General features: G+C 41.4%; 1 protein-coding gene across 4 annotated transcripts in view; it reads right to left on the bottom strand.

The window, feature by feature from the left end:
• The window catches only part of LOC109878184 (nck-associated protein 5), a 166,569-nt gene that overhangs the window by 4,014 nt on the left and 146,225 nt on the right, over positions 1 to 16,330 (bottom strand). For 3 of the 4 annotated variants that reach the window (XM_020470417.2, XM_031792465.1, XM_031792466.1), the window contains 5 exons: positions 15,663 to 15,750; positions 10,756 to 11,091; positions 8,877 to 9,001; positions 7,972 to 8,095; positions 7,652 to 7,833 (listed from right to left, as the gene is read on the bottom strand). In XM_020470417.2, coding sequence (XP_020326006.1) covers positions 7,652 to 7,833; positions 7,972 to 8,095; positions 8,877 to 9,001; positions 10,756 to 11,091; positions 15,663 to 15,750 — 855 coding nt within the window. The remainder of the gene's footprint in view (positions 1 to 7,651; positions 7,834 to 7,971; positions 8,096 to 8,876; positions 9,002 to 10,755; positions 11,092 to 15,662; positions 15,751 to 16,330) is intronic. The other variant, XM_020470418.2, reaches the window with a different exon arrangement.

Genomic DNA, 16,330 nt, shown 5'->3' with positions numbered 1-16,330 from the left:
AACACATCTTCAGTAGAAAAAAAGAGATGTTGTGTAATTCAACCTTGGTCAATAACTATTAGAATATCTTAACGGAAATATGTATGCAGAAATGCACTAAGGAATCTTGAAATCATTTGAGGAATCGTTATAAGGAGCCTGTGCTCTCTGGCTACATTGTATCGGTGGTCAAGGTAAACACAATTCTCCTGATAACTGGATTTTCCTCCAGCCAATCTACCGAAAGGGCCAAGCCATCCACACACTTCCTGGGTGGAGAGTACACAGAGGTATTACCGTATTACCAGAGGTATAGATCGCCCTCGGGGTTGCACTAACTCCTCATCATTAAGTGTTCACTGCCAGGTGCCTCTTAGAAATGGCTTTCCTCCCAGGAACTCCACTCTGCTAACAATCTGGCGGTTTACAGTAATGCATTCTAAACACAGGCACCGCGGGTTAGATATTCTTCATGTACTAAATCAGCACAGAGAAAATCGGAAATACCCTAGACTTCTGAAAAATATAACTTTTGAGGTACAGTGACTAATAATGGTAATTCAAGGGTTGGTGATAAAAAACTAATGTGACTCAAATCTGCAAAAGGACACATCTCCATTGTAGCAAAGTTACTGGAAAGTCAAAAGTGCTACATTGAAAATGCTTTTTAGTCCAAGACTAGGCTCAATCTGGGTCCGGGAAACCAACCATATAGTATGTGCCGGTGTAGTGTAGTCTACAGGTGCATGGATGTGGGAGACCATGAGAGCCGAGCAGAGGGTGTATGACTTGATTGTGATCAGTGATTGGAATTGGGGTGGCCTTTCGTTCAGTGCCTTTGACAGTGAGGAACAGCAATCATGGTCCTGTTCTTCTCCTAACAGCCCTGAGCTCTCTATCTCGGTAGGAGGGATTCTTATCTGTGATTGAATTTGATTTGGTGAAACACAATTACCACTCTTGTCTGTGGGTCGAAACCAACCTCCGTGCAGACCTTGACCATCCGAAGGCACCTGAGGAGCCAGTTGAAGTGTATCCTTTACAACGGGAACACACAGGAAAACATCGCCTCAGGGGCACATCAGGTGGAAAAAGAGCTTGTCAATGGCTAAACACTGAGGTATTTCAGTTCAATGGGAATGTCTTAGGTAACTAGGATTCTGACAGAATATATACGTTGGAAACATTCTTCCTTTCTAAAGAAGAGTCAGTCAGTCGATAAGGAGGTCAAATAGAGAACGGCTGTTCTTCTCCCTGACTGGGATTCTGGACAATTGTGTGTCTGAAATATTTATTGTTCATATACCACTAATGGGATACTGTTGTGTATGTACGTATAGGCAGTAGCAGCTGGCATACAATTTAAATCAATCAATCAATCAATATATATATATTTATATATATATATATATATATATAGGCATGTGGGCCTTGAGAGACAATACTTTTTCTCTACACTTGGTGTCAGATGTTTAAAAAAAATATACACCTCTGATATTTAGAAAATTACAAATTACTCATAACATTCCGGCCCAATATTTGATTCGAAAGTCTGTCATCTGAAGCACATCTTACATGTCTGTACTTCTACTTCCAATTGCATGTCCAAGACCAAAAACATGCCTCTCTCTCCCCATTGCATTAGTGCTCCAGGTAACAAGCTGTTACAAGCAGCTGGGGGAGAAAGTGTGAACACAGATATTACATAGTTATGAGGCATATTGCTGTGTAACCTGGCCCTCTCTGGTCTGGCTCCTTAGGCCCTGCCATGCCCGGCCCCAGCACAGCATCTAATGCTGTTTTCCCCTGTCGGAGAGGCCTGCAGCAATCTCTATTACCCATCGGGAGAGAGAGAAGGGAGCCGAGAGAGAGAGAGAAGGGAGCAAGAGAGAGAGAGAAGGGAGCGAGAGAGAGAGAGAAGGGCGCGAGAGAGAGAGATCCTGGGAGAGAAGGAAAGAAAGAGAAAAAGGGAGAGAAGGAAAGATAGAGAGGGAAAGAAAGAGAGGATGGGAGCAACTGAGAAAGATATAGAAATAAAAAGGGGGGAGATTGAAGGAGGCAGAGGGAAGAGGGGGTGTAGCCAGGCAGCCAGAGAGGCAGGCAGGCAGCGTGGCTGTCAGGCAGTGTCAGGATGATGAATGGGGGCCAGGCTGGGCCATGAGGTCTCTGATGGGAGCTGCTGAGCTTTACATCACTCTCCTGAGTGTTTGTGAAAGGTTATTAAAGGCACTTAAATCACCCAATCTCACACCGCACCCGCGCCCCCCCCATCCGCACCTTCTGCACACTTCCCAAACAAATCTTCCCTAACGAGATTATGAACTTACCTGACGGACTTAAAGGGAATGGTCACACCACCATATTTTACAGTAGGTATGGGTTTCTTTTCGGCTCATACATTCTCATTTTGGTGCCACACCCACCACTGGTGTGAGTGGCCAAAAGACCTCTATTTTCATGTAATCTGACCAAAGCACCAGTTCCTATCGAATCCAAGTGCCAATGCCATTTAGCACTGCTGGGTGATTTGAAAAGTCTTAGTCAAGCGATCAATAATATAATAACACTCTTAGCAAAAATGTTTATCTTTACTTTACAATCTGTAGAAATTATGAGAATAGAAATGTTCAGAACTTTTGTGAAACATAAATAATATATCTCAAATAGAAATCAAAACTGGATGGACTGGTGGGTCGACTCGATAGATGGTGGGTTAAGGGTGGGACAAAACAGAAACAAAAAGGTAACTATTGTACAACATAGTGTCCTGTGTCCTTAAAATGTACAGTATATAGTATGTATAAGCTGGAAGTAGAAGTAGTTGTTGTTGTTGTCCATTGGTTTACTCCAATTAGGAAGGGGATGTAGGGTTAGGAGAAAATAATAAGGGAAAATATATACAAGATCTATATACATACAGTAACAGTCAAAAGTTTGGACACACCTACTCATCCATGGTTTTTTTCTATACTTTTATAGATATTGTAGAATAACAGTGAAGACATCAAAACTAGGAAATGACAGATATGGATTCATGTCGTAACCGAAAGTGTTAAACAAATGTAAATATATTTCATTTGAGATTCTTCACAGTAGCCCCTCTTTGCCTTGACAGCTTTGTACACTCTGCATTCTCTCTACTAGCTTCATGAGGTAGTCACCTGGAATGCATTTCAATTAACAGGCGTGCCTTGTTGAAAGTTCCTGTGTGGAATTTATTTCCTTCTTAATGCATTTGAGATAGCTAGTTGTGTTGTGACAAGGTAGGGGTGGTATACAGAAGAAAGCCCTACTTTGTAAAAGACCAAGTCCATATTATGGCAAGAACGGCTCAAATAATCAAAGAGAAATGACAGTCCATCATTACTTTAAGACATGAAGGTCAGTCAATCTGGAAAATGTCAAGAACTTTGAAAGTCTCTTCAAGTGCAGTCGCAAAAACCATCAAGCACTATGAGGAAACTGGCTCTCATGAGGACCGCCACAGGAAAGGAAGACCCAGAGTTACCTCTGCTGTAGAGGATAAGATCACTAGAGTTAACTGCACCTCAAATTGCTGCTCAAATAAATGCTTCACAGAGTTCAAGTAACAGACAAATCTCAACATCAACTGTTCAAAGGAGACTGTGTGAATCAGGCCTTCAGGGTTAAATTGCTGCAAAGAAACCACTACTAAAGGACACCAATAAGAAGAAGAGACTTGCTTGGGCCATGAAACATGAGCAATGGACATTAGACCGGTGGAAATCTGTCCTTTGGTCTGATGAGTCAAAATTTGAGATTTCTGGTTCCAACCACTGTGTCTTTGTGAGACGCAGAGTCGGTGAACGGAAGACCTCCGCATGTGTGGTTCCCACCATGAAGCATGGAGGAGGAGGTGTGATGGTGTGGGGGTGCTTTGCTGTGTCTGTGATTTATTTAGAATTCAAGGCACACTTAACCAGCATGGCTACCACAGCATTCTGCAGCGATACGCCATCCCATCTGGTTTGCGCTTATTAGGACTATCATTTGTTTTTCAACAGGACAATGACTCAACACACCTCCAGGCTGTGTAAGGGCTATTTGACCATGAAGGAGAGCGATGGAGTGCTGCATCAGATGACCTCCACAATCAACACAACCTCAACCCAATTGAGATGGTTTGGGATGAGTTGGACCGCAGAGTGAAGGAAAAGCAGCCAACAAGTGCTCAGCATATGTGGGAACTCCTTCAAGACAGTTGGAAAAGCATTCCAGGTGAAATGCCAAGAGTGTGCAAAGCTGTCATCAAAGCAAAGGATTTGTTTTACATTTTTTTGGTTACTATATGATTCTTCACTATTATTCTACAATGTAAAGTTGTAAAGAAAAACCCTTGACTGAGTAGGTGTGTCCTAACTTTTGACTGGTACTGTATGTTTAAAAAAATGGGGGATTGGAAATTATGCAAACAATTAAATTGATGAAAGCCCAAATTTACTTGCAATATTAGAGCTGATCTACCCCCTATTTTTATAGATTTTTCATAATAATGCCATTAAGCAAACTCCAGGCTTTTACATTTTTGGGATGACATGAAAATAGAGCTCTTTAGCCAAGCACACCAGTAGTGGGTTTAGAGTCGAAATTAGAATGCATGAGCAGAAAAGAACCCCATTCCTACTGCACAATATGGTGGTGGATCTTTGATGTTATTGGGCTATTTTGCTTACACTGGTCCAGGAACCATTGTTAAGGTCAATGGCATCATGAACTAAAATGTCCAGTACAGGGACATCTTATGCCACACACCTGGTTGCCTCTGCCAGGAGGCTGAAACTTGGCCGCAAGTGGAACTTCCAGCAAGACAATAACCCCAAGTACACATCAAAATCAACAAAGAAATGGCTCATTGGCCACAAAAACAACATTTTGCAATGGCCATCTCAGTCTACGCGGACATGAAACCCATTGAAAACCTGTGGTTTGAATTGAAGAGGGCAGTCCGTAAGCGCAGACGAAGGATATCAAGGATCTGAAATAAATCTGTATGGAGGAACATTTAGAAAAAGGCTCAATGCCATTATCCTCGCAATTTGAGGTATTGTGACCCCTACATTTTGAGAAAACATTGATATTACTTCTTTAAAAAAAATCTAATTCTCTGAATTTCCCATTTTTGGGGAGAATACAATATACTGTAGCTCAGTATTTGTATTATTTATTTTATACAGTCATTTTTGCTCATTTTTATCAAAAGGTGTCAATCATTTCAGACCCCACTGTATGTATGGGGGTATTGTCATGGGTGGACAGGAGGGCAACTGTGTCTCTTTAAGAGACACATTGTCCCTTTAAGGTAAAATACATGTTAATAAGGAGTAAATGGGTTGAAAAGGAGTAAATGGGTTGAAAAGGAGTAAATGGGTTAAAAGGGGGACCATCATCTTGGTTGGTTGATGGCTATTAAATGAGGTTCTCTTCTGTAATTCAACACATATCTACCTTTAACTTGAACATTGAATTATTAACAGATTCATTTAGAATAGTCAAGTGCTATTCAACTAAACAATGTCAATAATTCTCATGGGCCTTTATTGTGTTAGATGTCTTTTCCATAGTTTCTTTGTTTTATTTATGAAGATGTTTTCTTGTGGAGGTCTTTCCAAGACCAATTATTGGACAGCAAAAGATGGTAGGATTAAATCCATAGTGTTGCTCTGTCTTTGGGTGTATTTGTTGTCGTTGTTTGGGTGATCTCTGTGCAGGTTGGATGCACATGATCTCTGTCCGACACGCTGCATTTCTGTAGGGAATCTCATCACAATCAGAGCCATGCTTTCAAACTCCCAGCTCATCACCGCAGCAGCCAACCACACATAAACCTTGTCAGAAAAACCTCAGTTTACAACCCCACATCCACAACCAGCAACCACACTTCCCTTTATTTCACACTGACATTAAAAATGGTCAAATCCAGGCCATTTTAGCACAAACGCCTTTGTAGAGTGGGAGCGGAAGCCTCATATCCAAAATTATTTTATTAAGTGTAGACTAATGGCTGAGAAGACAAAAAGTTCAATTTTTTTCCCAATTATTCAAGGCAGAGCCTTCGTCAGGGTCAAAGCATACACCAAGGACATTCGTTTCTCCACATTCAATTTTGAGCAGTCAATTGTTCAGTCAATGCAGAATGGAATAAATCTGTACTTATTGAATCTATTAGAAATGTTTGACCCCAAAAAGAGACGGGCAAGGATGATGTTGTAAGTTTAATAAAAAGGCATACACCCTGAGCCCTGCAAAGTTGTATTTTGCTTTAGCAGAGTAGCTGCAACTTTCAGTACTGCTCTTCTTTCATCGTACAAGGCCTCTGTAGGCCAACAGTAAGAACCAGAGTTCAAGAACATAAAACATATTCATGTATTTTTCCTCTCGCTCTCTTTCCCTCTCTGAACTTGTGTTGAGTCAGATCCTTTTGCAGATTATGGATTTTTCTGTCAGGTCGTGTGTGTGTGTGTGTGTGTGTGTTAGGTTATTCTACTGCACTGATCTGAGGGGAAGTGGGGGCCAAGGGGGGTGAGGGCCATTTCATGGTCACTGCTCCTAATTTGTCATTCAGTGAAGTTAAATACTGGTAGGCAAATACCCCGTGACATGAGAGGGCAAGCCGATCGAAAGCAATTAGGTGACTTTCAGTTTTTTTGTTTTATCAAAATGTCCGAACAATCCAACTACAGCGCTGTGTAGGAGGGTGAAAGACATCAAGCTTTGTGGACTCGGGACGCACTTTGAGAAAGCTGGAGAAGCTGGAAAAGGACAAATGTTGCTTCACAGCGAGTGCAGGTTACCATGGAAACGGTTTGTTTTGAGCTAATGCATGATCTTACATAAGGTAAAGAAGTAAAGTGGTCCATACAATAGATCCTCCTGAAGCAACATCAACAGACCATAATCATCTAGTTGACGAGCTACAAAAGGATATGTCAAAGGTAATATACTGAACAAAAATATAAATGCAACATGTAAACTGTTGGTCCCATGTTTCATGAGCTGAAATAGAAAATCTCAGAAATGTTCCATAAGCACGAAAAGCATATTTCTCTCCAATTTTGCCGACACATTTGTTTACATCCCTGTTAATAAACATTTCTCCTTTGCCAAGATAATCCATCTACCGGACAGGTGCGGCATATCAATAAAATTATTAAACAGCATGATAATTACACAGTTGCACCTTATGCTGGGGGCAATAAAAGGCCACTAAAATGTGCAGTTTTGTCACACAACACAATGCCACAAATGTCTCACGTTTTGAGGGAGTATGCCCTGCAGGAATGTCCACCAGAGCTGTTGCCAGGGAATTGAATGTTAATTTCTCTACCATAAGCCATCTCCAACGTTGTTTTAGAGAATTTGACAGGGGGTGCTGAGGAGTATTTCTGTCTGTAATAAAGCCCTTTTGTGGGTGAAAAGTCATTCTGATTGGCTGGGCCTGGCTCCCAAATGGGTGGGCATATGCCCTCCCAGGCCAACCCGTGGCTGCGCCATTGCCCAGTCATGTGAAATCCATATATTAGGGGCTAATTAATTTATTTCAATTGACTGATTTCCTTATATGAACTGTAACCCAGTAAAACCTTTGAAATTGTTGCATGTTGCGTTCAGATATTTGTTCAGTGTATGTCATAGGTCAACAGGAAGTACTTACGCTTAGTCTGTCTCCTGCTTTGCCCTCTAGCGATGACTGGTTGTGCAACAAGTGGTATTGGGAGAAACTGCCCCTGTGTTCGTCCTTCTCTATGTGAGAGAACATATCATGTTGATAGTAGTCCATGATTGACGGGAACTTTCCCACACTGTTCCTCTTCATCGTCTTCTCTTCGTAGTAGACTGTGGAGAGCATGTTTCAATCAATATATCTATCAATCAATCAACCAAATCAAGAAACACTGGCTAAAATCAAATGATGTAGGCCTAAATAACATTAATATTGTGTCTGTGGATGTGGGATGCAGACAAGATTCTGACCTTGGTTGCTCGTCTTTGCTCTGTTGGTAAGGGTGCTTTGGGTGGAGCCTAGCGTGTTCCCATCAGACTCTGTCTCAGTGTCACTGCTGCTGCCTGAGTATGTGCACACTCTTGGGGCTCTGTCCTGTTCAGGAAAGAGAGGGACATCAGAACAGAATGAGAAGATAACAAGATAGATCAATCCCTCAATCCCTGCATCCAGTATGAAGGAAGTTAGTAGTTTCACGAGCAAATGCATTAGCATTAGCACAATGACTGGCATTCTATGGCACACTAGCTGTTAGACGTCTAGTAATTGTGCTAACGCTAGTTAGCAATTGCTGTCTTAAATGGATACTTTGGGATTTTGGCAATGAGGCCCTAGATCTACTAGCATGCCATCAGATACCCATATACGTCCAGTCATTGCGCTAATGCTAGTTAGCATTGGCTCGCGAAACTACATCTAACTTCATTGATACTGGAAGTAGAGACATAAAAATGGTATCCACGAGTTCATCTGACTCTGGGGAAGTAGATGAAATCCCTTTAATATCACTGTATCCTCAACAGATTACAGAGATACTCTTTCATAATGATAATGCTTCTTGGAAATGTGAAATTGTATAGGGATTGTACGGAAGCCGCAATTACAGATGATAATGCGTCTTACGTGCTACACAGAAACACAACCACTAGGCATTTGAAGTACTGTAGATTTTTCAGTTTAGCAGTTCTCTTATTGCTGCTATTATTCTGTCAGAGGATAATTGATTTACGTCCCTCCACTACTAGCAACATTTACTGTATTTCATGCAACATAAGGAATCAATGCTATTATATGCTACTATGCTATTGCAGTCTATTTTGCTGCCAAAACACCACCCCTTTGACATAGGTCTAATAGTGCTGGGGAAGTTCCTTACAGTGGGTGAGTTTAGATCCTTAGTGTTCCTCTTCTTCTCCACTTGTTCCTCGTGGGCCTCCGTAGTGACTGCGTGGCTGGTGCTGCATAACTCTATCTGACTCAGTCGCTTCCTTTTGATGACATCTATCATTCAAAAGTAAAGAGAAACAAACCATGAGACACAGACAACAACCAAACCCACACACTCACACCAGGAAGAGAGCCTACGCATTGCGTACATAGAGGGCGGAGGAAAGAAAAAATGTCAAAGCTATTAGGTCCCGGAGTTTCAGTAAGACTCATGTTACATCCCAAATGGCTCCCTATTCCCTTTATAGTGCACTACGTTTGACCATGGCCATAGGTTACCATTTGGGACACATCCATAGCTGACGCTAGGCCAATATAGTTGTTAACCTGTGAAAGCCCATGTTGTACAACATGAGCATTATGCTACAATTTCTTTAATTGTGAGGAGAGTTTGGCATTTCATCTATTAATAGTCAATGGCATCCTCCCTACCGAGACTACATCGCTACATTTCTGACTTGAAGCAGCCCCGAAATACCAGCTTCAAACTGTCACTCCCAATGACAAAGCATCCAATGATAGTCACAGCTGAGTCAGTGTGAATTTTAATGACTACCTACCCCTTCCTTCACACTTTTTTTTTCTATACAACTCCCTGCCTTCTCCTGACAATATAATTAACTGGGCCTCGTTGGCGGCGGCACCGCGGGAACATCAGCAGAATAATTTGTACCGCGCCGAGGACAAAATAGTTCTTTCATCTTCTTGACTACCTGTGAGGGAATCCGTGGTGGAGATTAGGTTCCTTCTCTATTCCTTATAATGACAGCTGCTGGTCATGCCTACCTTAACCGCAGTACCGAGGTCACACAGATAGACACTAATTCCCTGATTGCATAAATCCCTAGGCGTGATCACGGAGATCACTCATCCCTATACGAGTACATTGTTAGTATTACTTCCCTCAGCCCATATGATCCCTCTCTCTCTCCTCCCCACCCACCGTTGTGCTGTTGTGTTGCTGCGGTAAATGAACAGGCAGAAGGTGGTTTATGATCTATGTCGCTAATTGTCGCTAGTGAGTTTGCGTGTCTAATTGTATTAGCGACTTATCCTTGGGATATGGTCTGTGGGTCATATTATCCGGAGGGTTTTGTGAAGGTGGGTGGGGGACACAGTGTCCTTTGTTAAGCAGAGCTACAGAATATCACTCAGAATACCAATAGGCTTGTCCATCTAGTCCAGCATTCAAAATGCATAGGAGATTGAATAGCAAAAGTAACAAAAGGTAGAAGGTTTTCCTTTTCACTGAATAGCTTCAAGTGGAGAATGGATCCTCTGTTGAGATTGAGAGGGTGGAACATGTGTAGTGAATTCTTGAGGGCGACTTAAGGTTCACAATGATGCGAATTGAAGTAAAACACTGCCACCCTCATTGCACAATCAAATTGAGCCAGCGAGAATCGGAATTTTATCCTCTCTCATTTTACACACAGTTTATAGATGGGTTAACACCAAATTGGGTTTCATGATAGTGGCCAAACATCCTCTGAGCCTGCTCAGCCATTCTAACTTTTATATGCAGCTGTGAATCATTGGTTTACCTAACATAAAACCATTGGCATGAACCAGAGACAACACAGAGCCTGTAACAGTGGTTGTGTCCCGATCATCGACTTTTCTCCCTGAAGTGTGCACTTCACATGATGGGACTGTACTGGTATAAGAGCAATGGTGTGGACATTGTCCAGCCAATACTTACGGCTTCTTAATGCATAAAGGGGAGTGTGGAAGTGCACGCTTTGGGAGAAGGGTATAGAATGGAGACGTAACGGGGATGTTGTTATGAGGTGAACCCCCAGTCTTACCTGAGGTGGATGGTCTGGGGAGGCGGCTCAGGGCTTCCTGTCCACAACCTCTTCCAGTAACTGTAGAGTCAGACAGGGAGTGGCCCAGGGCACTGGTGGGTGGTACATGTGGTTGGGATTCAGACAGGGACGGCACTGTCACATGGGATGGGGAATGAGCAGCAGATGCCGAGACGAGGTCCTGCTCAGGATCAGTGGGACTGTGAACGCTCGCCATTGTCCGGTCGGGGCTGGACTCAGATCTAGGAATGTGGCGCCCATTGACCCGGGTGACGGAGTCAGGGAGGGGGAAGGTGCCAATCCCGCTGTCCAGGGTTCTCATTTGACAGCTGGAGCCTGGGGGGGTGGGGGACAGGAGAAGCAGCGTGTGATGATGGGGTTGGGGGGCGGGGAAGGGGGGAGCAATGGAAAAGGAGGAAGAGCCACTGGATTGGATTCACAAGCAACGGAAGGTGTTGTGGGTAAAAAGGGCATCTTGGGGTAGGTTCAATAAGATAGGAGAACGAATGGAGGCAAATGCAAGAGATACAGGAGCATTACTTAACGTACGGAGCACCTGGGTACAATCCAAAGCCAAATCATTATGAGAAACTGTAGAAATGTAATGCAGGAAAAAGGTCTGAACTTTTCGTATTACTTTGTCCAGTAATATGTATGATGCGATCTGTTGTGTATGTAATTCATCAGGTTTATTCCTATAAGTGGTTATCAGCCCTCTATGATCAAATCTGTGTCACTTTTTCATAAAATTAATAAAGGTATCTGACTAATCTTGAAAAGGATCTAAAATGAACGGCCGCTTGTAACTCCTAGGTCTCTCTGCGTACCCAATCTAATTTCACCCATTTGGAACCCAGCGTGACTTTAGAGTGCCAATTTATTAGTGATTTTTCTCCCTACCTCCTATATCAGCATTATGTTGATTTATACACATTCACCAAACTTGATATGTTCCAAACTGCGCAGTGATCTAAGGACACTGTAGCAACAGATGGACAGCGTTTAAAATACACAGTTTTGCAAAGCCTCCGTCTCCGAGCGAGACAGATGGATGGCTGTTCGACATGATCCAATTCCATGTAACTGTGAATGATGTTGGCTAATCATTCTGTGCTCATTACTTAATTGCAACAATTTGGGTAAAAAAAAAGAAAAAGAAAGAGAGTGTTGAACTAGTTCTAACATTAATTCAGTTTAAAGACAATAGTAGGGGAAAGGTCAGATGGCTGATATCACTGCAACTTTGACAATGTTCTATTTTCATTCTAAGTTGCACCTTGTATTGCTGCATTGCAAAAGTAGAACATATCAATCTAGCGTTATGTACATTATAGACTAGTTGAGAAAAAACCTTGGAGATGATTGATCTTGGAAATGATTGATCCTTTCGAGTGAGCAGTTGTTTTGGAAGATATTTAGAACAATCTGTAAGTTCTGATTTCTTTCTTGCCTTTTATGGACAAGCATGGGACCTATTTTTTTTTTAGAGTTGGGTTCATTTCTGCTAGCTCTGCCCTTAACCATGGCGCTTGGTCTTGTAACGCTCAGACCATAAACATCCACTTCTTCTATATGCCCTAACACATCCCTCCATCGTTGTCATACAGTCTCTGGACGTTCAACCCAAACTTCTAGAAAATAATGGGTAAATGGATGGATGATTGAATTAATGAATTCATTAATTATATATTAACCGTATCCCCTGAAGGGGTTCAAGGCATGTAAGAGCTTCCATGGATATGCTTTAGTACAATAACCCATAAACATAGGGCTCGCACAACATCATCGCCAACCAGCTGCATCAAACCCTCATAATTACAACCAAAGCTCTTTATCAGAGGCAATGCGCTGCCGTTGTAAAATACATGATTAACCTTAATAAACCAATATTTTCAGTCCCCTCTAAATTTGCAACCAGACATTCAATTAAACCAACAGTGCATCAAAACAATAATTAATTCAATTATGCATCAGAAACGTCCCACTGGATGACTGGGAGTAAACAGAGTCGACTTAATCATGCTATTAGTACACAGTCAGAGTCATATTGTAGCATATGTGTCTTCTTCTGCCTCTCTTGCACCTCCTACTCCGCAGTAATGTTGTAGCTGAGGTGGTCATGAACCACCTCGATGGACAGATGGCCTGTTATGTTGCTTAGATACATCTGCAATGAGTCATCACGGGGGCGGTAGTGGCCAGCCCCTAAAACAGCAGCTGATCAATTACTACAGAGTTCTGCATTATGCATCAAGTGTAAACCAGTTCAGAATGTCTCACATTCTTGATCCTATATTCAAGGAAGAAGACAGAAGATAAAGAGGGAGACAGAGAAAGGGAAATAAAAGAGAAAGAGAGGAAGGAAAGAGAAAGAGGGAGACATCCACACCTCACAAAGCTCAATAATCAAAGGAGTTGATTTGGCAGTCGTTTTCAATATGCCGTTTGCACTCACACTATAACAAGGTCTAACATGGACCTAGAAGCCAGTTCCACTGCTTTTTTTTTTCAATCTTCCTTTCTAATCGGGGACTGGTTTAGACCTGGGATACCAGGTTTGTGCATATTAATTATCAGGTAGAACAGAAAACCAGCAGTGCTCCGGACCTCGTAGGGTATGATTTTAATGGCCCTAGGGTAATACTATCTAAAATCATAGGAAAAAGTATCAGAGAGGCTCTTGAATTGTGTTTACTGTGATCCCAATCACTTCTATATTAAACCTCCTGGAGATAGAGGGCAAGCTCTGCAGACCTAATGACATATTATGCATGTAAAACCCAGACATTTAACCACCATCGCAACTGCATGGGAATTACAACCAGAGGTCATGACTATTGTCACATGACCAAGACCTCAAAACCATTTAAATTCAGTCCAAGGTCAAAACTTGAGCTGTTTATGATCTATTATCTATGCACAGTCACTTTACCTACATATCATCTCAATTACCTTGAGGAACCTGTAACAATGCACATTGACTCGGTACTGGTCCCGTTGTATAGAGCCTCGTTATTGTTCCTTTATTGTTGCTCTTGATTTTTTAAAATATAGTTTATTTAATAAATATTTCACTTTTCTGAAAACTGCGTTGTTGGTTAAGGGCTTGTAAGTAAGCATTTCACCGTAAAGTCTACACCTGTTGCATTAGTGCACATGTGACAAATAAAATTTGATTTGATTTGATTTGAACCATGACAAAGCCACACCTCAGACTCATGAGTCCATCCGCGTCCTTTTCTAGTTTCTAGTTTGAATCCCTGCTACAATATCACATTATGTCAAAAAATAAAATACAATTTTGTTTCTAGTTTCTTGTGTTCAAGGAATTGAGATCAGGCAAATGTGTGACATATTCTATCCATAAAAGCCCAGGGTAAAATTATATGCTAGGCTGGACTTCAGGACCTATAAGTGGACTCTGCTTAAATCTTTATGAGACCTTTAATTCATACTGAGGGGAGGTTGGATAGATGTGCTTAGCTGGCAGAATTAGATATGCCATTCAGTTAATTAGAATACAGAAACGATTAACAATCTTATTTTTGGCTCTGTTCCACGATATGGGGCTTAGTTGAATCAGGAACATGTTCATACATCCTGGACATTTTCTCATATCAAAACTATTTCTCACAATATGTGTGGTCGACCCCATCAATACAGAGGCTAGCATATAAAAATGACTTAGAGCCAAAAAGAGCATCTTTTATAAGTAATGGTGTATAGTGGTATGTGGTTTTCCATGTTTGATGTAAATGATGTCCAAAATAACCTGCAAGTCTAGGTCCTTAATGTCCATCCTTTAGAATTCATCTTGATTTAGATAGTCATTGTGATAGTCAGCATAAAATAGTTAGTGGAATATTGCGTACCAGCAGCCACATCATCTGTGCAGACCTATTATGGTGCATGGAAATAAATAAACAAAATTAAGCAACAGAGATCATAATCCTGTGTGACAATAAGGACACACACAAAGAAAAGACCACTATAATTCAAGGCGTCACAAACACCGTTTGCACAGGTTGTACATGACTGGTTTGCTGCTCTCCTGTTCACATAATGCCAAAGCCACATCAAACTAAGTGAGAGAAGACCCCATTCATGAAAGGACAACAGACATCATCTCTTCAAAGATAGACAGTTAAACGTGCCACTCAGTTTAAAGCATCCCAACAGAGCGATAGGCACCTAGCGTTATAAAACTCGAATAAACATCGATTGCCCTGTCCTAGTCACGTTCCCTAAGAATGCCTTCCACCTGCCAACGAATGACAAACTGCCCAGCGTGTAAAGATCGCCTTGTCATTGAAATAGTAAGTGGGTGTTGTTGCATATAATTCTCCTATCACACATTGTACGCTACACCAAAGCTCTCAGAACAGCAGCTGCCCTGACAACCCCCGATGTCTTAGCCACGTAAATAATACTGTACGCCAGCAACGCTAAAAGGATTTTTGAACGCCGGAGACAGTAACCATTTTATTGATGACCTCAAAATGCAGTGGGAGAGTGGCGCGATAATAAAGACTCACTCTGCCAGTGACAAGACGAATCAGTCCTGCAAAGATACAGGAAATATTTTTTATAGGCTCTAAGCCTACAGTTTTTCACTGGTATGAGAAAGTGTTACATATGCAAGTCCCACATGCATTTGCCATTAGGTGATGAATGGCAACAGCTATTTCTGTATACTGCAAAAGCCTAAAATAAGAGACCGTTTGTATACTCTATTACAGAAATACTTTACATAGAGAGCAAAAGTTGGAGATGCATTGCATGGGGACCTTCTGAACATGTCTATGTTGAGAAATCTATATTAATGTTGCTTATTAGCACTAAAATGTTATATGTTTTCAGACGATAGCTCAAAGTACAGTAGGCCCATGGCTACAGTAAAACCTTACCTATCATGTGATCCTGACATGAAGTCTCGGGGTTGGGTTCCTCCTCATTCTCTCCATGCAAGCTGATCTTCTGTGTCACAATGATGGTCTGGTGAGAGAAAAATGAAGGATGAAGTGCATTTAACTTTACTTGAGTTCTCACAACATACACTACCGGTCAAAAGTTTTAGAACACCTACTCATGCGATTAGCATGAGGTTGTAAGTAGGACATAGACATATCTGATATTGGCAGAAAGCTTAAAGTCTTGTTAATCTAACTGCACTGTCCAATTTACAGTAGCTATTACAGTGAAACAATGCCAGGCTATTGTTTGAGGAGAGTAAACAGTTTTGAAGATGAAAAGTTATTAATAAACAAATTAGGTACATTTGGGCAGTCTTGACACAACATTTTGAACAGAAATGCAATGGTTCATTGGATCAGTCTAAAACTTTGCACATACACTGCTGCCATCTAGTGGCCAAAATCTAAATTGCACCTGGGCTGGAATAATACATTATAGCCTTATTCTTACATTTCAAAGATGATGGTACAAAAAATATTGAAAAAAACGTTTTTATTTTTATGATCTTTTACCAGATCTAATGTGCTATATTCTCCTACATTCCTTTCACATTTCCATAAACTTCAAATAGTTTCCTTTCAAATGGTACCAAGAATATGCA

The sequence above is a fragment of the Oncorhynchus kisutch genome, linkage group LG16, assembly GCF_002021735.2.
Source record: "Oncorhynchus kisutch isolate 150728-3 linkage group LG16, Okis_V2, whole genome shotgun sequence".
NCBI lineage: Eukaryota > Metazoa > Chordata > Actinopteri > Salmoniformes > Salmonidae > Oncorhynchus > Oncorhynchus kisutch.
Note: the sequence above shows the minus strand (reverse complement) of the source record. Positions and strands in the feature narration are given on the sequence as shown.